This window comes from Lolium perenne, chromosome 4 (genome assembly GCF_019359855.2).
Source record: "Lolium perenne isolate Kyuss_39 chromosome 4, Kyuss_2.0, whole genome shotgun sequence".
NCBI lineage: Eukaryota > Viridiplantae > Streptophyta > Magnoliopsida > Poales > Poaceae > Lolium > Lolium perenne.
The window spans coordinates 272,552,395-272,574,615 of record NC_067247.2 but is presented as its reverse complement, the minus strand read 5'-3'; the positions used below and the strand labels follow the sequence as shown (position 1 = coordinate 272,574,615).

At 48.1% G+C, this 22,221-nt stretch overlaps 1 protein-coding gene across 1 annotated transcript; it reads left to right on the top strand.

Annotated features, from left to right (window-relative positions):
* The first annotated feature begins 14,121 nt into the window (after window positions 1-14,121).
* LOC127347630 (E3 ubiquitin-protein ligase SINA-like 3) lies at window positions 14,122-14,865 on the top strand. Its single transcript, XM_071818148.1, has one exon. It carries the CDS (start codon window positions 14,122-14,124, stop codon window positions 14,863-14,865), a length of 744 nt encoding a protein of 247 aa, XP_071674249.1.
* The last annotated feature ends 7,356 nt before the right edge of the window (window positions 14,866-22,221 follow it).

Here is a 22,221-nt window from a genome sequence, read left to right as displayed (position 1 = left end):
GCCCAACCTGGAGTAGGATGATCCGATTATGCGGTGAAAACCCTAAATCGTCGTAGATCTCATTAGCTTCATCTTGATCAAGCAGGATCACCAAGTATTCGTACACCCCGTACGGATCATGGGTGGATCGGCTCTTTGAGCCGATTCACGAGATAACCCGAGAGCCGATCGAGGCTCGTATTTAATGTTTACGTGTATGCCATGCAGGAACATAAGCGAGGCATCCCCATCACCTTCCTGACCAGGTATAGGTCAGGTGGCACGCCCTTGCACTTCGCATCGCCGCGTGTGACCAGAAGAGCATTGCGGGCCGTCGCTCGGAGGGGTCTCAGCCAGCCGCAGCTCTAGGCTCTTCCCGGCTCTACCGTGTTGACAGGCCGCTGCCCGCCGGTGGGTTTTGGCGATCAACACATTCGCACGCACGCCGGTGGGACGATCGTCTACATCAACCACATCGCCATCTACATCCGAGATGGCGACGGACGGCACGCCCGATCACCTACGAGGAGCTGCCTGCTGAGCTCAAGAAGAAACATGACGAGATCAAGGCCACCCTCGAAGCCGACCTCATCGGCTCATATCACAGAACTCGTTCACATGGCGTCAGGCGGAAGGGGTTCTCACCGGAAAGCGCACTCGATGAAGTGGATCTATCTGTCCTGTCAGAAGAACGTACCAGAGCCGTGCGCCAGGAGATTGGTGGCATGGTGGCTCACTCATTGCGTCTCCATTCCGAGAGCCTGGTGAATACTTTGGAGCACGTCGCCGTTCGGTTGGTCAAGGAGGTCATGAAGAATCAGCACTCTCTATTAGAGCCAACTCTCAGGACCTACCGAGGAGAAGTGCCACTCCAGCCCCGTCTGCCGTTGTCGTGCACATCGGCGGCACCAGGAGTACCTCATTCACCATCACGCACCGTTGACAGGATTAACGGTACCTGCCTTGGGAGGTGCCAACCAGGGCACTCGTTCAACATCAACATGATAGGACCGACACCCCCTGGATGGAGAAAAAGGCGAGGGCAACTGCTCTCGTGGCAAAGATAAGGAGGAGGCTGCTCCATGCGATCGGCCCCGACACCGCCAAAACATCTTGGTGATGATCAAGATAGAAGCCGATGCTAGCGATCGGCCTGTAGTATCCGTATCACGTGCTCTCCCGGTATGTGGCGTCGACCTCACAGGTGACGGAAAGCTAGGGTACGGGTTTACATCAGCTGATGAGCTAGAAGAAGTCGACATCGGTCCTGGGGACAAGCCTCGACCCACTTTTATCAGCAAGAAGTTAGATCCACAGCTCAGGGGACAGATGATAGCCCTGTTGAAGGAATACCCGAGTTGCTTTGCATGGGATTACACGGAGATGCCTGGGTTGGACAGGAGCATCATTGAGCATCGGCTCCCCCTTAAGAAAGGATTTCGGCCATTCCAACAGCGAGCACGTCAGATGAGGGCCGAGATCCTGGAAGAAGTCAAGAAGGAGATCGAGAAAATGTTGGCCGCTGGATTCATCGTGCCATGCAGGTATCTTGAGTGGATCTCCGATATCGTTCCGGTGGAGAAGAAGGATGGCCGATGGCGCGTGGCCATCGATTTCCGAGATCTTAACAGAGCCACCCCAAAGGACGAATATCCAATGCCTGTGGCAGAAACATTGATAAACGCTGCTGCTGGCCACAAGGTGTTGAGCTTCATGGATGGCAACGCCGGTTATAACCAGATTTTCATGGCTCCGGAAGATATACACAAGACCGCATTCAGAGTACCAGGGGCAGTAGGCTTGTTTGAGTACGTGGTCATGACCTTTGGACTGAAGAATGCTGGTGCAACATACCAACGAGCCATGAATTATATATTTCATGATCTGATCGGCAAGTTGGTGGAGGTCTATATCGACGACGTGGTGGTCAAATCGGTCTCCATGGAGGGGCATTTGGACGATTTACGGCGCGTCCTAGACCGAACTCGGAAATTCGGGCTGAGAATGAATCCGAAGAAGTGCGCCTTTGGCGTGACGGCTGGTCAATTCCTAGGTTTTCTAGTTCATGAGCGGGGAATTGAGATCGGCCTGAAAAGTCAGGAGGCGGTGCGTACCATGCAGCCGCCCACCACGAAAAAGGAGCTCCAACGCCTCATCGGCAAGATCAATTTCGTCCGGCGGTTCATCTCTAATTTATCAGGACGAATCGAGCCGTTCATGGCGTTGGTGAAGACTAAATCTGACGACGAGTTTCATCAGGGGGCAGAACAGCAACGGGCGTTTGATGAAATTAAGCGATATCTGACGACACCGCCTGTATTAGTTCCGCCCCAGCAAGACAGGCCATTCTACATCTACCTGTCAGTAGCTGACACGTCCATTGCTTCGGTAGTAGTGCAACTCTACGAGGGCGTTGAGAGAGTCGTTTTCTACCTCAGCAGAAGGATGCTCGACGCGGAGACAAGATATCCTGAGGTCGAGAAACTTTGCCTCTGCCTGTTCTTTACCTGCACCAAAGCTTCATCACATCCTTCTGACGGCAGAAATCACCGTCATCTGCAAATCAGACGTTGTCAAGCACATGTTGTCGGCTCCTGTTTTGAAAGGCCGACTCGGTAAGTGGATGTTGGCGCTGTCAGAATTTGATCTCCGGTACCAGCCGGCGAAGGCGATCAAGGGCCAAGCGTTGGCCGATCTCATCGCTGAACGGATCAGTACCAATATAGCAGCACTATCTATACGAGCATGGGCTATGTTCTTTGATGGATCGGTTTGTGACGGTGGTTGTGGCATCGGCATTCTGCTTGTGTCGCCTCGGGGGGCAGAATACTCCTTCTCCATCAGATTATCTACCCCTTGCACCAACAACGTAGCAGAATATGAAGCAATACGCAAGGGAATGGAATTGCTATTGGAGGCTGGAGCGGAAGCTGTGGAGCTTTTTGGAGACTCAAAGTTGGTGATTAACCAGCTCACGGATGAATATAATTGCGAAAGTGAATCGCTTTTCCCATATTGGATGGAATGCCGTGAGTTGATGACACAGTTTCGGTACATCAACTTTAATTGGATCCCAAGATCCCAGAATACCGATGCCAACAATCTCGCACGATGATGGCGTCGAGCTACATAGATATAGCCGACGGATCGGAAGTTCGAGATACAATTCACTGGAACAGAATGATTGGAGAGCCGAGATCTTCGATTATTTAAAAGATTCGGCTCGGGGGGCACCCAAACGGATAAGATACAAAGCCATGAAGTATGTCCTTATAGGAGACGACATGTTTTACAGGACATTGGAAGGGTTGCTATTCAAGTGCCTAGGACCGACTGAATCTAATCGGCTTTTACATGAGGTACATGAAGGTGCCTGTGGAACGCATCAGTCGGCTCATAAGATGAAGTGGTTGATCAGGCGATCAGGGTTTTATTGGCCCACTATGCTTGAAGATTGCTTCAATTATTATAAGGGGTGCCAAGCGTGTCAGATGTTTGGAAAGATTCAGATGGTGCCAGCATCAGCGATGAACCCAATCATCAAACCTTGGCCGTTTCGGGGGTGGGGAATGGATATGATCGGTAAAATCCATCCGGCGTCAGGTAAAAAACATGAATGGATATTGGTTATCACAGATTACTTCACTAAGTGGGTGGAAGCCGTCCCTATGAAAAAGGTGAAATCAGAAGATGTGATCAAATTTGTGAAAGAACACGTCATTCATAGATTTGGGATTCCCCAAACTATCACGACCGATGGAGGTTCGGTCTTTACTTCTAAAGAATTCAGGATGTTATGTGATGACTTAGGGATTAAATTGATCCGATCATCCCCGTACTATGCTCAAGCTAACGGGCAGGCTGAGGCGTCCAATCAGAGTCTGATCAAGTTGATCAAGAGAAAAATCGACGAGAACCCTCGGGATTGGCATGAGAAGTTATCAGAAGCATTATGGGCCTACCGCATGTCGTGCCATGGAGCCATAAAGACTTCGCCGTACCAACTTGTCTATGGACAGGAAGCCGTATTGCCTTGGGAAATTACGGCTGGATCAAGACGTGTCATGTTTCAGAATGATCGACGGTGAAGAATATGCAGCTTTGATGAGCGACACTATTGAGGACGCAATGTAACTCTGGCTTTGGTCGTTGGAGAAGATTAAGGAGAACAAAGCCAGGGTGGCTCGTGCTTACAACAAAAAGGTTAGGCCAAAGGAGTTCCAAGTTGGTGATCTTGTGTGGGAAGCTGTGTTGCCATTGGGAACCAGGGATAAGGCGTATGGCAAATGGTCTCCTAATTGGCACGGTCCGTACAAAGTTGTCCAGGCTTTGAAGGGTAATGCATACATGCTGGAGGAGTTGAGCGGCGAAAAATTCCCAGTGGCTGTAAATGGTCAACACCTCAAGAAATATTTCCCAAGCATGTGGGATGATGGACAGTAAGATGTTGGGGCCGATTTCAGAATCGGCCAGTAAGAAAAAAATATAATAAGATAAATCACAGCCGATGTACAGACATCGACTTGAGAAGACATATGGAGATTAACAGTATGAAAGTACAGCCGATGCGTGGGCATCGACTTCAGAAAACAAAGCCGATACGCTGATATCGACTTTAGCGAAATAAGTTTATACAACAGCTTGGCTTCAGGCAGCGATATGAGCCGATGTTCTGCTATCGGCTCCCTGTGCGACGACTCCATTTGACAATCGGCAAGGGAGCGAAATTAGTTAAGGGATTTTCTTCATTGATAAGGGGATTTCTTACAAAGAAAGAGCCGATTTCTTAAGAAGGAAGAACAAAAGAAGGGTCTATTGACCAATCTACTACTGCTAGGCCTACACTAGTAGATCCTAATCTACGGGCCATTGCTTCCTTCGTCGTCATCCTCGGAACTCTCATCGGCACTGCTGCCGATGGGTTCCTCGTCGCTGCTCCCATAGCCCTCTACGGGAGCTTCATCTTCGTTTTCATCGTCGCTGCTGTCGTCGTCCCACCACAAGCGGAGGCGCTTCGCTGGCGGGTAGCCCTCGAGGGAGTCGTCGTCGTCATCGTCGTCTTCCTCTTCCTCTTCTTCAGAGGTGGGGCAGCCGTCCCAGGGGAACTGATCGTCCTCGCTCTCCGACTCCGTTTCCCCGACGGCGAGGAACTGAAGATCTTCGTCCCCGCTGGTCAGGGATTGGTCGTCTTCGGACCAAACCGAGGAGGCATGGTCTTCCAGATCCCATGTTTCTGGGGCACGGATGTCCGGCGGCGTCTCGCGGGAGGAGGAGGACCCGTAGGAAAGCTCGGAGGAGGAGTCGTGGAAGACCGACGAAGAAGAGGAAGAAGAGGAAGACATGGCTGTGGGAGATTGGGGTTTTTGGGTGCCGATGGCCAGAACAAGAGCAGATGGTGAAGTGGCGAACTGCTCAGAGCGGTTAAGTAAAAGGGGGCTATGGTGAAATTCAATGCCACAGCAGTTTTCGAGGAGGCAGTGCCCATAAACAACGGTCAAATCAACAACGGTCAAATCATGCGGAGCAGCCAAGAAGACAGGGTATCATGACGAAAAATACTGCAATGGTTCTGCTCTGCCACGACATGACCCGACGGGAAAAGCATAATGATTTTGGAAATGTCATTTCCAAAACCAGGGGGGCATGTGTTATCACCAGAATTTGACCAAGGCGGAGGTGGGCCACGATCAAGACAAGCTTGAAGGTTATATATGGAGGAAATACGAAGATCGGCCTTATATGCAAAGTTGGGCTAGACTGCCCATTTATCTGTAATTTATTAGATCGTATCTTAAGTTAGAAGTTAGAGTTTTACCTGTGCACGGTGGGATATTCCCACATTAGAAAGTCCGCTGGACTATAAATATGTATCTAGGGTTTATGGAATAAACAACAACACAACGTTCACCCCAAAACAAACCAATCTCGGCGCACCGCCAACTCCTTCGTCTCGAGGGTTTCAATCAGGTAAGCGACATGCTGCCTAGATCGCATCTTGCGATCTAGGCAGCACAAGCTCCACGTTGTTCATGCGTTGCGCGTACTGAAGCGTCTTTGATGGCGCGCAACGTAGTTATCATAGATGTGTTAGGGTTAGCATAGCTCTTCGTATAAACATGCTTACGTAGTGCAACCCTTGCATGTCTAGCCGCCCTCACGCCTATCTCAGGCGTGGGGGCGGCACCCTGCTTGTTCATCATCTAGTAGATCTGATCCGTTACGATTGCTCCTTGTTATGCAAGGATTAGTTTAATATCTGCAATAGTTAGGCCTTACAAAGGGGGGGAGGATCCAGTGGCACGTAGGGTGGCGTTCGCAAGTCCTAAACAGGATGTTCCGCGGATCAACATCATTGTTGGTTCTTTGGCCTTGTTTAGGATCGGCTTATGAGCACCGTGCGTGGCCGCGAGGCCCAACCTGGAGTAGGATGATCCGATTATGCGGTGAAAACCCTAAATCGTCGTAGATCTCATTAGCTTCATCTTGATCAAGCAGGATCACCAAGTATTCGTACACCCCGTACGGATCATGGGTGGATCGGCTCTTTGAGCCGATTCACAGGATAACCTGAGAGCCGATCGAGGCTCGTATTTAATGTTTACGTGTATGCCATGCAGGAACATAAGCGAGGCATCCCCATCACCTTCCTGACCAGGTATAGGTCAGGTGGCACGCCCTTGCACTTCGCATCGCCGCGTGTGACCAGAAGAGCATTGCGGGCCGTCGCTCGGAGGGGTCTCAGCCAGCCGCAGCTCTAGGCTCTTCCCGGCTCTACCGTGTTGACAGGCCGCTGCCCGCCGGTGGGTTTTGGCGATCAACAAATACAAGTAGTACCTATGGAATATTTCTTCATATAAACTCAATGAAAACATTAGTCCATAGGGGTTTTCACTAATTACCAAAACCATACATAGGGGCAATGTACCGTTACAGTACCAAACAATGACTTTATCGTTGCAGCGATACTTCAAAACACTTGAACAATTCAATACCATTGTTAGTACGAATCCATTTTTCCTTCTGCTCAGTTTGCTTTACTGCGATAACTTGCCAGTACGTATAATCATACAAAACTTTAGATTTAGATTTCAGGAAATAAGGTCACATTTTTTCTAAATTAATCATCAATAATTCTAAGCATATAACTAGCGCCAACAAGAGAGGGTTTACATGAAGGTCCCATCAGAAAATAATGCATGAAAAACTGCGACTTGTATCACAAATTATACCACGTGGAACAAGAAAAATTATGACTTCTATGGGAAGTTATACCACATGGAACAAAAAAAATCACGAGTACAATTTTTTTTTTAAATAGAACAATGGAAACAAAGGTTAATACATGGGGAACAATAAAAAGAGACAACAAAATGAACATACTTTTGTACCGTGCAACAAAAAAATAGTACCCGTGCAAAAAGAAGTGTAATGAAGGATAGTATTTTAAGCCAAGCGAAACAAGTCTTAACAAACGGGGAATAAAAAATCGCGACAACTAAAAGACCACAATTTTGCATTGTGGACAAAATTCCACAATTTTGCATTGTGGACAAAATTTTAGTACCGGGGGAACAAAAGCAAGTACAAATAGGAATAATATTTTAGACTGAGCAAAATAGAGTTCTAATACGGGAGAATTTAGAATCACAACAAATAAAGGAAGAAAAATTTGCAATGTGATACAATTTTTTTTGTATCGGTAGAAAATTTTGTGAGTGCAAAAAGGAACACAAAATTTAGACCGAGTGGAAGTGGTTTTACCACATGAGGAAAAATGCGACAACTAAATGAACACAATTTTACACTGATATAATTTTAGTACCATTGAGATAGATTGTGAGTACAAGATGGAACCAAAAAAATTGGACTAAGCGAAATTAGTTTGAACACATGAGATGCAAAAAATATCGACAACTAAGGAATATGATTTTGCACTTTGGAATAAAATTAAAGTACCGGTGAAGCAAATCTCGAGTACGAAAATGAACCACAAATTATACATGTTACGTAAAAAATTAGGGCTATTAGCGGAACAAAATTTTATAGTGACTAAAAGAAAAGTTTACTAGTAGTAGAACAAATTATAACTTCAAAAATTACCGCATGTGGGACACTTCAACTACTATAAGATGAACAAAATTTTATACTAAAAGGAGAACATATGTTTAAAACATGTGAAATAAAAAATAGAAACCTAACTTATAAAGGAACCATAATAAATAAAACTAAGAAGAAAAAGGAAAGATAAGAAAAGAGAAGAAAATGAAAAGGAGAAAATTAGAAAAAATAGAAAGAAAAAACATATCAAAAAAAAAGTATAAGGAAAGAAAGAAAGAAGAAAAAGGAAAACGAAGCTTGCATATGTACATAAGAAAGATGTATATGCTATGCCTATAGGCTCATTGGGTGAGAAACCACACGAGATGGAGATATTACTAGGGAAGCATAAAGTGCTCTCATTCCCAGGCGCTTAATAACTGATAATGTGCTAATTACGTATAAAAGTGTTCATGCAATGGGGCATAGGAAGAATGGAAGAATAGATCATGTGTTGTTAAACTTGACATGATGAAATCATATGATCGGGTCGAATGACATTATCTTGAAGCAATTATATTAAGTCTTGGTTTTATTGATAGTACGGTGAGATTGATCTTGAAGTGTGTTTCTTCGGTCAGATTCACGGTTCGGGTGAATGGTTAAGTTCTACAGTTTTTTTACTCGTTCTAGAGGGCTACGACAAAGCGGTCCCATTTCATCCTATCTATTCCTCTTACGTTCGTAGCGTTTTACGGCTCTTATGAACAACTTTGGTGGTGCCTATGTGGACAGAGGAATTAGAGTTAGTACTCAACCACTTGGATTAATCATCTGCTTTTCGCTGATGGCAGTCTCATTTTTAAGCGGGCATGTGCTCAGTGGGGATCAACTAAATGAAATTATAGGAATTTGTGGGGAGTGTTCATGACAATGTGCTAATAGACAAAAGATCTTTGTCTCCTTCTCTCATAATACCCCGGATCACATTCGGCAAACAGTAAAACCGATCACTGGAATCTCAGTTAAAGCATTCAGTTAAAGGTATTTGGGCTTGCCCACAGCAGTGGGATGAGTTACCGGTGGGTATTTTGATTACATATCAGAGAGAATTCAGAGCAAGAATAATGCTTTCATGTTCAGGGAGGGAAGTTTTTCAGAAAATGGTGATACATGTGATTCCCTTGTATAGTATGAGTTGTTTTAAATTGACGAAGAAGGTGCGTAAACCCTTCACGTTGAGTACGGGTAGAAATTGGTGGAGCGGCTCCTTGGAATGTAAATCTTTACATTGGTATCCTGGAAGGAGTTTTCGAAGTCCAAGGTGAAAGGCGGTATGAGTTTTAGGAATCTTGAAATGTTTAATATTGCGGTTCTTGGCAAGCATGGATGGAAGTTGATGACTGATCCGAATTCCCTATACGCCAGAGTGTTGAAGGGTGTAGATATTACACAAACTCGGATTTCTTACAAGCTATTGTTCCTTCTAGGTCCTCGCTGACTTGGAGAGCCATCGTGGCAGGCAGAGATGCTGTTTAGTTGGGCTTACTGCAGCGGATATGCAACATTCTTTGGTGAATGTGTGGCAAGATGCATGGCTGCCAGGAACCAGAATGATGAAATCATCTACACAAAATGGTTGAGATGAAATATATTTGGTTTCTGATCTGATAGATGGTGAGAATGGTAGGTGGAAAATTAACCTAATCCGACGGAAGTTTATAGCTACTGACGGTGATGCCAATATACCATTATGGCGTGGTGGTGGGGAAGATTTATGGGCCTTGAAAAGACAAGCATATATTCCGATTAATTTGTGTATCGTGTTCTTATGACTCACAACGAGCAACCATCTCTTGAGCAAGGGACTATCACCATAAGCTCATTTTCTGAACAATGGATGTGCAAATCTCTTTGGAAACTTGATGTGGTGCCAAAAGTACACGTCTTCAGGTGGAGAGTGTTGCGAGGTATTTTGCCGGTTGAGAGTATTCTGAAGCACAGACATATTGCACAAATTGCAAGATGCAAAATATGTCTAGATGTGAATGAACATAAGATGTATGCCCTTATTCAGTGCTCTCATGCGAGAAAGTTCTGGGAAGAGGCCCAAGTGTGGCTAAAACTAACGCTGCCCAGAGTAAATCTTGAGACACGGTCGAAGGATATTTTGTGTGATTCTATGTTCTCGGAGCCAGATCGAGGTAAGCTTATCACCGTTATGTGGGCGATCTCGATATCAAGAACAACTAGACTCATTATCGGGGTCCCGTTCATTCTTTGAAGATGACCACGGAAGCGTTCGCGGTGCTAGAGCTACCGCAGAAATTGACGAAGATACTTCTTCGAGGTCACGGTTGGCGACCACTAGAGGGAGATACGATAAAAATCAGTACCGAAGGTGGTCTGTCCTTGTAAGCTCGCAAGGTTAGAGCTCGTGGTGTCGCGTGCCCGCCTACTACCTTCCTTGGAGCATGGAGTAGACCATACGAGGGTGTTATTGACACTTTGACTGCTGAAGCCCTTTCTTTGCGAGTTGGTGTTATCTGAGCTCCGCTTCGAAGTTTACAAGAGTGGTCATGGAAGTCCATTGCCTGCAGGCTGTGAACCTCTGAAATACTCGTTCCGGTGCCTGTTCAGTTGTGGCACCGATTCTATCAGAAATTGGAGAGTAGCTAGTCATTTTGATTACTTTATTATTTAACATGTACCTAGAATTGCTAATCTCTCAGCTTATATCTGTGCAAATCATGCGTGCACTCGAGCATTTGGCTCTATGTACCTCCAGACTTTCTTGTGGTCAGTCTTCTAGGTGAGCAGTCAGGGATCCGTTGCTAAGGAATAATACTCCCTCCAACTATAAAAAGATGCCCTAACTTTGTTAAAAGTTAGACATATCTGGACTCTTTTTCGTACCTGGATACGTCCAAATCTATACCTATACCTAATAATAAAGGGAGAAGTGTTTCCGTGGTTTTGTCCGTTGGTTTGGTTTGGTGGTCCGTCCGTCCTGTGTTGCTTCCTCCCACGAGAGAAAAAGGCAACGTTTTCGTCGATCGGTCCAACAAAAAAGAGTCTCGAGCGGAGACGGAGTCAGCGTCCAAGTTAAAAAAAAGACGCACTGATCCGTCCAACAGAACACATCAGGTACGATGTCTCTGGAGCACAATCCTATCCAAACTAAAACACATACCGTACCGTAGCTTAGCCAGAGCTTGACCTGCATCGTATCGATCGTATCTTACCTAACTCATCGCACCACATCTACAGAAAGAGAGGCAAGGCAGAGACAACTCCCGCCGGTAGAGGCAACGACGATGGTTGGTTCCCGCCAGCAGTCCCCCTTACCGCAGCCGTCCGACGTCTCCGGCGGTGTGTCAGTGCTCGTTGTCGGTCAAAAGAGCCTCCTCCCCGATGAGAGCACGGACACCAACCTGGTATTCTCGCCAGTTCGCGCTTTTGGTCGCCGGCGACCTGCAGCGTGAGACCGTCCGCTTCTCCGGCACGTGGTGAGATCGTCGAGTTCGTCTACTGCGTGGCAGAGGATTTGTCTCATGACCGGTTCCGAACATCTTCATCAAGAGTTCAAGACCTTGACCGCCCATGAGGCTGTCCAAAACTCCAAATCCTTGCGTGCAAAAGGAAAACAACGCCTGTCCAAATCCTTGCGTGCAATTAATTCCCCTTCGTACCAGAAGAGAAGCCGTTTCCGTGGAGCGCTGGTGCAACCCTAGGACGCCGCCCCCTCGGCTGTCATCGGCGACGTAGATCCACCAATAACCTGCGGCACGTCGGCAGACATGTCCAAGCCGCCATGGTGATCGTCTCCTCGCAAGGAAACCAGCGGAGGTATCCAAAGCCAGCTAATCTGTTTGCATCCTATCAATCTCCTCTAGGCACGCGTGAGATGCGGCGTCTCCCGCACTTGGGAATTGGGAACGAGAGCTGAAGGGGCCGCTGCATTCAGATCAGCGTTCGACTTCGCAAGCCAGATGGTGAGGATATCCTCCCATGCATGCACTTGCGATGGCTTGTCGGACGTAGTCGCTAGCCTGTAGGTGGCCTTGCGGAAGACGCCGCGGCGCGCATGCGCTCGCTGATGCAAGCAAGTGCCTAACCGTCCTGGTTGGTTCAGGCTGCCCCTCTTTTTTCCTATCCATTGGATTGGCATCTGCAAAAATCATGGAAACGGTAAGCTAAGTGTCTTTTAATTTCATCTATAAATGTATATATGTGCAATTTTTTGTTTAATAACCCCACTCTATTAATAATGATCATTCAATAACAGAATTTTGCTTCTCAATGCTTTAGGTTGGAAAAGATTCAAAGGGCGTGACGGTTACCTAAGCAAGAGAAAAGCTCGGAGGTTGTGGTCATTTATATTTCAAATATGGCAGTTCTTTCTTTTTACATGTATTTAGATAACTTTAGTATAATTCGCAAAAAAAGAAGATAACTTTAGTATAGCACTAAAATTTGTGTTGCGTTATTTGAAGAAAGATAATTCGTGTTCTTGTGTTCGAGGATTTCTTCCTCCCGACGCAACGCGTGGGCATGTTTCCTAGTTTATCCAAAGTCCGAGGGAGTAATAAAAGACTCTCTGATTCCCTGCAAAAAAAAAATCCATGACATGGCTGCTGAATAGCTTTTTTTTTATAGCAGAAGCCACTGAATAGCTACACAGACGAACAAACTCATGCGCTTGTGAAATCTTTTCTGGACGTAAATGGGCCGAACCCAGCGAATCAAATCGCGTGCTAGCAATCATTTTCAGGCCAGGCCGAGCCCATCCGTTCTCCATCACCACCACGCTCTGCGCCTGCTCGGTTTCGCCCCCTGCCTCCCTCCAAACCCTCTGCCGCTGCATCTTAAAACAAAACCCTCTGCCGCCGTCGCTCCTGCCCTCCTCGCCTCCTCGGGGATCACTTCACCCCGCGAGAGGCCGCATTTGAGAGCTCGACGGCGAGGGTGAAACCGAGGCGAAGGGTCACCGGCGGTAGCGGCTCGCCGCCGCCTCATCGCCGATGTCGCCCCCGACAGCACCTCCAGACGTAAGGCATTTGAAATTTGAGGTGTCTCTCAGTCTCTGCGTCCGTTTCCTCCCGATTTGGGACCTTCCTCCTTCATCTGACTCACATTACCCTGCCACGTCCAACCCTGAACCGGAACAAATTTGAGGAAGAATTCACATTTTTGTGTGTGAAATTATGTTACTACTCCCTTTAGATGGCTCATCGTTGTTTTCGCCGTTGCTAGTTTTGCAGATAGGATGAGCATGTTTGGCTTCCTGCCACACCAGTGTTACTTACATGACTCTTGTGAATTGTGATAAATTGTGGAACAGCTGCGCCAGACAGTGAGATTGTTGTGATCAATTGGTCTGCATCTGTTTGGGCTTGCAATAGCGACAACAAGTTTGTCTACTACAACAAGCTCTACCTCGACAAGCTTTGCCTGACTTCGGTGATGGAGGGACGAGGGGACGGCGGCGCTCCTTGGGCTCGCTCCAGTGTTTGTAGGTTCCGCTAGACGGTCCAAAGACCTTTTTGTATTTTTATTACTTTTGGCGTTCTTTGTACTGTTGTTGATGATGATTAGTAGATCGTCCTTTTCGCAAAAAAAATGAGGCAAGTAGAATTTCCACGAGGGGGAGATTGCAACGCTAAGAGGCAGAATGTCACCATGCCCTGAAGTGCTCTGTCTGCTCTGAGCCCCTCAAGCCTCCGATATATCAGGTAATTACACTACATGTATGCATATATTTACTTGTTCTCTGTGATAAAGCTTGGGATAAAAAATCAGAGCTTTGACGTATCCATCAGTATATGTACCGCTAATTGTCAAGAAAGGGTTTCCTATGAACCTAATTAGCTATATGATATCTAAAATAGTGAAATGTGCAGTACTGACCTATCATCTTGTGTTGTAGTATTTGGTCTTTTATATTGTTAATAGTTCTTGTCGCACGAGAAACATAACTGTTTCTTTTCTTCTATTGTGCAGTGTTCTTTGGGCCATTTCCTATGCTTGTCTTGCCGTTGTGAGAACCAAGACAAGAAATGTCACTTGTGCTCTGTGGAAACTTCCTTCTAGCGCTGCTTTGGAATGGAACATGTTGTCAAGTCAGTCATAGTTGGATGCTCCAATGCCAAGTATGGATGCGCCGAGCAAGTCAGCTATTACCACAAGGAAGAACACGAGAAGGCATGCCCGAATGCCCCATGCTTCTGCCCGGAGTCTGCCTGTGGCTTCGCTGGGTCAACAATGGCGCTCCTCGGTCATTTAGCCTCACAGCACAAGTGTCCACTATCAACCTACCATGAATCTGGCGCGGTGAATGTTTGTCTCTACTTAGAGCTGGGCTTACGTGCCCTGCATTGCTCTGATGACAACCAGATTTTTCTGTTCAACATGGCATCAGAGGCATTTGGTCATGCCATCTTCTTTGTCTGGGTCCAACCTAAGGTTATAGAACCCACATTCACATGTCATATGCATTGTGATAGCTCTACGCCTGACGATTCTCAGAGTTCTTCTTGTACAATAAGAAGCTCTTCACTATCTGATGGGCTACCAGCAGGCTACGACCTAATTGTGCCCAAGGGCAAGGTTTCTGATGAAGAAAATGGTATCATGCTCAGAGCAGACATTCACGTAACGCGCAAGGTCTTTTATCATTCTGATTACGAACCACCTTTAGGTTGCCGCAAAGGAAAGGTTGGGACTCTTTATTATTCCAATTCTGATGGTAAGCCACCAAGACCTTTAGCTGCCAGATTTATTCCTGAGTGTTCTGATTCTGACGATGAACAGCCTTTAGCTGCCAGATTTTCCAAAATCTGCGGTTAAGAGTACTGAAGAATTGTGGACATGCTTCTTTCTTTTGGCTGGTTTCATCGTTGTGGTTCGAGGATACAAGACTGAAGTTTTCAGGAATCAGGATCTCAAACTTTCTGGTACCAAGGTTGTTTCAGTGGACTTCCTTTTGTTTTGTGGTTTGAACTCGTACCGCAGTGCTTGTGGCTGTTGCTGATCTAATAAGAAAATGCAAGGTTAGTGCTGCTATCTAGTATTGTAGTAGCAGTCATCGAACTTGCAGTCATTTTGTCTAGAGCGTGACACTCTACATGAGTAGCAGCGTGCACATATTAACAGGAATTGCGAGGTGCATACATCTACAGTTTGGTCATGAGAAGGCTGTTCACTGCCGAGGTTACAGATAGCAGCAGGATCAGAGGTTGATGAAAAGATGCCACTTACCTTATCCAACCATGCAGAAAAAAGTTCTCTTCCATGAATCTTGTAGGGGCGAGTCAGATTCTTGACAATATGTAACCATGAGATCCGTTGGAACCAGTAATTAAAGAAGTAGTAATTAATTACTTGGCAGCTTTGTGCTTCCTCATCTCTGAGTTGCTGAACTTGGAAAGTCTTGTATATTTGTTAATGAGGAGATAACTTTGCGGGTGGAAGATTATGTTTAAGTCTTTTTTCTCTTCTGTGGACCAGTTTCATGTAGACATACATATGTCGTCGAGCCTATTCTATACATTGAAAAGATAGTTGATCTGATAATGAGTAAAGATGTGCAGTACTCAAAATTATGGCAAACAAATCTATCTATTGTACTATTTGGGTGGTTTCACTGTTTTTGTTCTAGGGTGTACATGCAAAGTTTTTTATGCTCTCCGACTTCACCATGCTTGTTTAAGAAAAGTTCCTTTTGTTATGTTGTGGTGTTCAAATTGCTGCAGCAGTATGTGTGTCTGATACTGATCTAAAAGGAAACTGTTGGACTAATACCGCCTGATGGCATTTTGCTAGTTTTCAAGAGTCAGCTGACCTTGGACTCCGATACTCTGCATAAGTAGCAGCAGACATCCAGAAACATGCATTCCTACTCCTTTATTTTTATGTATTTGTACATGACAGTATTGGACCTCTGGACCGGATGAGGTACGGTCATGCGCGTCCGCAAACCGCAAACCGTGAAGCTGCATAGAGGTGCGTCACGAAGCCCTGATTTTCATCAGCATGACAGCATCATCAGACACGTCGACATCGTCATCTATACCATAACTACCATGGTGTTGGTAAAGCTGGGGAATGTCAAGGCAATTAACATTGGAATGCCAAAAGGTTTCGATGGCTCGTCTAGTTTGAGACAACTGCTAGTAATGGTCGATGCATGGATTTTGGATGCAATGAAGATGATGCTTTCACATGTCGTTGTGCGAGCACGGTTTCAGAGCATCTCCAGCCGCGTCCCCAAAGCGTCCCCTAAAGGGATTTGCGCCGGACCAAAAAACAGTTCCAGTCGCGTCCCCTAAAGCCCATTTTTGTCCGGCGCGCCCCGATACGGTGTCCGGCGCCCCGAGCCCGTCCCCGTCCCACAGGGGAAGCACCGGGGACGCCGGACACACCGAAAAGCGAGGCGGGGAGTGGCGGGGCCGACTCATCAGCGGCACAATAAATTTTAACCTAACCGTCGCCTACCTCGCGACGGAAGTTATTGGCTTTGCAGCGACGGTGCAGTTCCCGCAGCGACGCAGCAACGCGTCCCGTCACGCCTAGCTCTGCGTGCCGGCGTTAATGAGCGCCACCGCTCCTCCGCCTCCCTCCGGCCTATAAAAGGGCCGCCTCTCATCGTCCCTCTCACACACAAACCCTAGCGCCTCTCTCCCAAACCCTAGCCGCCACCACCTCAACAAGACTCGACGCTATGTCTGGTAGAGGCGGAGGCCGACCTCGCGGCCGTCGTCGTGGTCGTGGTCGTGGTCGTGGCCGCGGCAGAGGTGAACGCTCGCCGTCGCCTCCCACGCCGTCGGCTTCATCGTCGGAGATGGACGTGGAGCCGGACGTGCTGTTCGAGTTCGTCCTCGTCCTCAAGGGCGACCCGCGCGGCATCCAGAGGCTGCCGGACTCCTTCGCCGACTACGTCGCCGGCGACGACCGCCCGCGCACGATGCATCTGCGGGAGGCTGCGTGCGGCTACTACCAGTGGATCGTCGGCGTGATCTACGACGCTCGCGGCAAGATGTACCTCAACATCGGCTGGGAGAAGTTCGCGCGGCACCACAGCCTCGAAGCCGGCTTCATCCTCCTGTTCTCGTACTTCGGCGACAAGGACATGAGCGTCAAGGTCTTCGACGAGACGCGCTGCCGCCGGGACTACCACGGCGACAGCACCGACGAGGAGGACGACTGAGTGTTGTTTCTTCGCAGCGAACACGTGCACGGAAGTTTCTGGATGTTCGCCTCACCGGTAGAACCAACAAGGGCACCATCCTCCTGCTGGATTTTCCACTTTAGGTGACTAGGTGTGTCCTCAATTGTTCTTTCTTAGCAGCGAACACAGAAAACCTTCGATGCACGGCCTAGTTAGGTTTAGTTTCTTTGCAAAATTTTATATTTGTGTTCACGACGGTTCAAACTATGTATTAGTTTGTGGAAAACCATGTTCCTAACTGTGTTCTCGTGTAAACCATGTTCCCAATTATGTATTAGTTTGTGGAAATTGAAATAAAAATGCCAAAAAAAGTATTTTAAATGTTTGGGGGACGCGGCTGGGGAGCGACGTCCCCTAAAGACGACACGAACAAAAACATGTCCCCCAAACGCTCAATCCAGCGCGGTTTGGGAGACGCTTTGGGGGACGCGGCTGGAGATGCTCTCACGGGGCTATGTCTAAGACAAAACCGTAGAAGCAAGAAGCAGCGTTCTCGGTAAGTGCGGGGGCGACACTGGGGGACTTCTTTTTTGGCAGTGCTCTTTGAGTTCCCAATCTCGTTTTTCAGGGTGAAAACCCTAGTTACAGCCTTTATTGGTTGTAGCAGTTGCTAATTTTCTTGTTGAAGACATTGTATACAAAGTTCAAACTTTTTCCTGCGTGAAAACGTATTAACTGTTTTTTGGTTGGGATGGGCAACAATGAAACTTGTGAAGTGCTCATTTTTTGGCGGCGGCGTTAGTAGATAACTTCTTTTGCAGTTTGGGCATTTTCATTGATGGTAGTTTGAGTCCAACTAATGCTAGATGTCGGGTTCCTTTTTTTATGTGCATCCTTGCCGTCTTTTTTTTTTTTTTGAAACAAGGCAAAAGACTTGCCATTTTCATTAATAAAGAAGAAGTACAGAATTTGGCCAGTTTATTAGCGGGAAACCGGCCGAAAATCGAAACAGGTGCCCGACGACCGCCATGGAGCACGACCGCCGCGGGGGCACAGAGCCACCCTGGCAACCCACACAAGATACACAGACCGCCGAAGCGAGAAGTCGTCGCGGTTGACCTTCAACGTCATCGTCATCACTCTCCGACTTCACCGAAGAACCAACCACCAAGATCTCGCCGTAGCGGCACCGTGAAGCTCAAGCCGGCCACCGCCAAACAAGCGACTCCTCGTGAAGCAACAGGCAGCTCCGACTATGATGACGAGCTCTGATGAGAATAAGCGCAAGACATGCGCCGAGGAAGATCATCGTCAGAGGGCCACCCTGCAGGTCATCGTACGCTGCTCAAATGAAGACTCTCAACAAACCATAGCAGCTCCGACTCCACCGCAAGCGAAGCACAAGACGAAGAAGTTCGGACGCTCGCCGAAGCCAAGGTCTTGACGCTACCATACCATCGCTCAACACAGCCATCGTTGCCACACAAGCCACCACACGGACCTCACACATCGCCGGCCACCCGCCGCGATGCCGTACGAGTCCAGCCTCAGGAAAGCACGCTGGGGAACAAAGTCTTCAAGACGACGCCCCCAAGAGGGAAGCGACGTGGATCGACGCCGTCGTCCGGCCCTGCCACGGCCTAGGCTTTCACCCGAAGACTATGCTCCGGGAGCGGAGGAGGTCGAAGGCTCCATGAAGGCCCCCAAGAGGATAGCGACATCCGCAGCTGCCACACCATCAGCTTTCGCTCGGAGCAGCCGAACCTCCGCACTCCCACGTTGTCGAACGGAGATGAGGGAGACCCACAACGCCGCCAGCCTGCGAACCACTGGCACAAGCACCTCCCACGCAGCGACGACGCCACACCGCGTAGGACCACCAACCTCACCGCCGGCAGGAGCCGACGGGCCAGATCGAACCGAGCCCGCCACGGTCAGATCTGGCACCTTAGGACGCCGCCGCGACGAGCAACCGGCAGCAACCGGCCGACCACCACCCGCAGAGGAAGAAGCAGGGGAGAGGGGCCGCCACCCCGCCCACCCTCGTCGGACAGCAGCTAGGAGCCGCCATCGACGCCGCCACATCTGGGAGGAGCCGGAGCTCCGCCCGCCGCCGCGCTGCTTCGGACCACCGGGGGTGCGGATGGGGTCGCCGAGCTAGGCCACCGCCACGCCGGCCGAGCCGCCGAGGCCGAGCCTCCTCGCACCACCGCGGGCTCCCGCCGCAAGCTGAGGCCGTCGCGCGCGAGAGAAGCCCCGCCGCCGCCATCCTCCAACGCGGGCTTCGCCCGGTGGACTCCTCCGGCGGTGGAGGGAGGGAGCAGGGGAGGGGGCGGCGGCGGCGCGCTAGGGTTCCCCCGAGCCGCCCTGGGTGGACGTCGCGGGGGTCGGGAGGAAAAAATTCGCCGACACGATTGAATTGAAGAAGTGATACTCCATCCTTGCCGTCTTGACGAGTTCTTAATATTATGTTGGTGTAGAGATTGGGAGTAATAAGTGTGTACTTGATATTAATATATTTCCTTTGGCTCAAAAAGTTTATTTTAGGGAACATGTATATAAAAAGTATATTCAATAGTTCATTCGCCAATGGGTTGTGGAGCAAATTGAATGGCATCTCCCTTGCATAGCCCAGCTGCCCAGTTGGACAAAACCCCAATACAGCCCATCAAGTGTAACTGATTAATCAACTTTCCCCCCCTTCTATTTTGCTTCGAGAAGTGCATTTTTTGGCTGGGCAAAGATGCTCTAGTTTTGGTTATAATGAAATTAATATCAGTTAGCTAGTCCGCTCAAAGAGTTTAAAATAACTCCCTCTACATGTAGCTAATTCTTTTTTTAGAGGAAAAAGCAAGCAGCTAATCCTTTTTTTTTTGAAGGAGACAGGCAGCAAATACTATCCGGTTAGGTAGCAAATCCTATCCAGGCCTCGCCCTTGTTAGATTTTGTAAGTGCATACCATTGCGTTCATGGATAAGTCTAAACGCAGTGCTGGCACATGTGTTTTACCAGTACTAGTTTACTTCACCAACCGTTTATCTGCCTTCTTTTGCACTCCAAGTAACTAAGTATGGAACAAATCACCTGTTAAAACAAAGTGTAAACTCCCCATCAGTGCCACAAAAGCAGCCATCCGCACTACTTTCGCTTGACTCTTGAGGCAGGCAGCTAGCAATTAACATGAGTTCGGTAGAAGCGTACTCGTCGAGCTCTCCACCTTCATTTACATAAATTACTTTCTAACTGAAAAGGCTCTCTCGAACAATCATGAATTAGCAGATTGTTAAGTCTAACGCCCTATCTAAGATAACATATCATATGCACCGAAGTGATCAAGGTTTGTCCTAAGCTAGCGTCAAAGTAGGTGTCATGTCCTGATCTGCTCCACCTTGTTTCCCTGCCGCCTGCATGGACTCATGAACCGCGGTGCGCTGGACGAATTCTAGTCGTCGCTAGAAGCGCACGCCCACCATGGCTGTAATTCCCCGTCACTCCGATAGCTCTCCAAATCGTTAAGAATGTAGCGTATGGTCCTCATGAGCACTGGTTCATAGTTAATGGAGCACCGTTTGACAGGGAAGTGGGAACGGGGAGCTCTCTCAGGTGGCCCAAATCCTGATTAACTAGCATTATCCGGTGAGAAAATGTTATTCTTCGCCAGTAGTGATCGGATACGTGACAGCTTCGTCTCGTGCATGAGCTGCCAGAACGGGAAAACGGCTGGGCGATAGGAGTTGGAAGATGGAATATACCTCTGAATCTATGGTGAGAATGGTTAAACTATGGTTGGGGGTTCTTGTGTTTGCCGTCGTCTAACCGAGAGGTTTCAGGAATAAGTTCTGCCTTTTCAAAACTTATCTGCATGCATGGGAGATAAAGCACGAGCCGAATGATATTGTTTTCAGTTGAGCCTTGTGGGAGTGCGTCGTCAATGAGCTGTACTTGCGTGTGCAGCATGGAAAATTTTACCTATGGATAAGAATCTCGAGTCCCCGTTTAAAAATATATAGAGTTAAAATGGAACTAGTAGACCCTGCCGGAAGCTACCAGGTAAAAGCTTGTCGTCAATGAGCTGCAGTCTGCCAATTAGAACGTCCTCTGTTTCAGTAAAACACTTGTACCTTTGCATTCCAAAAGGAATGGTAATTAGACAGTAAGAGAAAGATCCTTACAGAGCCGTAGAAAAACTATGCACCCGGGGTTGAATCCAGCTAAGCTAAGCTCAGCTGCTCAACAAGAGGCTGCATGAGTTCCAGCGATTTGACATCTTGGAGAAAATAATCCGTATGGAATCAACATCTATCAGTCTTATCATGATCCTTGATGATGAATCTGCTACAGCAAACCAATAATTAGCTCTTCTTTCAGCTAGCTCTAGGGGACCTGAACTGCATCCATCCATTAATTGATCCCACTCAGAGCCGCAAAACGGTCTAGTTTTTGTTTGCTCCGTGACACCGATCGATGTTCTTGGGCTTGTTGATGTGCGCGGCAATATTCGGATGCCCTGGTTGCCAGGCGAGATTCTACATGGACAAAGGCTCTTAGGGCATCTCCAACCGCGCGACCCAAACGGACGCGCTGGGCCGTCCGTTTTGGGCCGTTTGGGTGGCCGAACGGACACCCGGACAGCGGCCCACGTCCGCGTGTCCGTTTGGGTCGCACGCTGCGCCCAACGCGCGGACGCACCGTATATTTGGACAAACACGAAAACAAAATGAAAATGGCAAATTTAAACAATATTTGATTAAACATATGCCCTATTTTGGGCAAATTTGTACATAGCCCTATTTTGGGCAAATAACTAACAAAAGAAGCCCCTATATGGGCTTTTAAATATAAACTAGAAACCCTCTATTAGGGTTTGGTCGGCGGCGCGGTGGCCGCCGGTGCGCCGCCTAGCCCCTGTGGGCGTCGTCGGCGACGTCGTCGGCGTGGACGACGTCCCCGGGCGGGGAGGCGCTGTTGTGGCTCGATCGCGCCGGGGACTCCGGCCACGGAGACCACGGGGCCTCCTCCCGAGCCGAGTGGGGGTC

What these genes read in the sequence shown, in the direction of transcription:
- LOC127347630 (XM_071818148.1), top strand. Translation starts at nt 14,122, where the DNA reads ATGGAACATGTTGTCAAGTCAGTCATAGTTGGATGCTCCAATGCCAAG.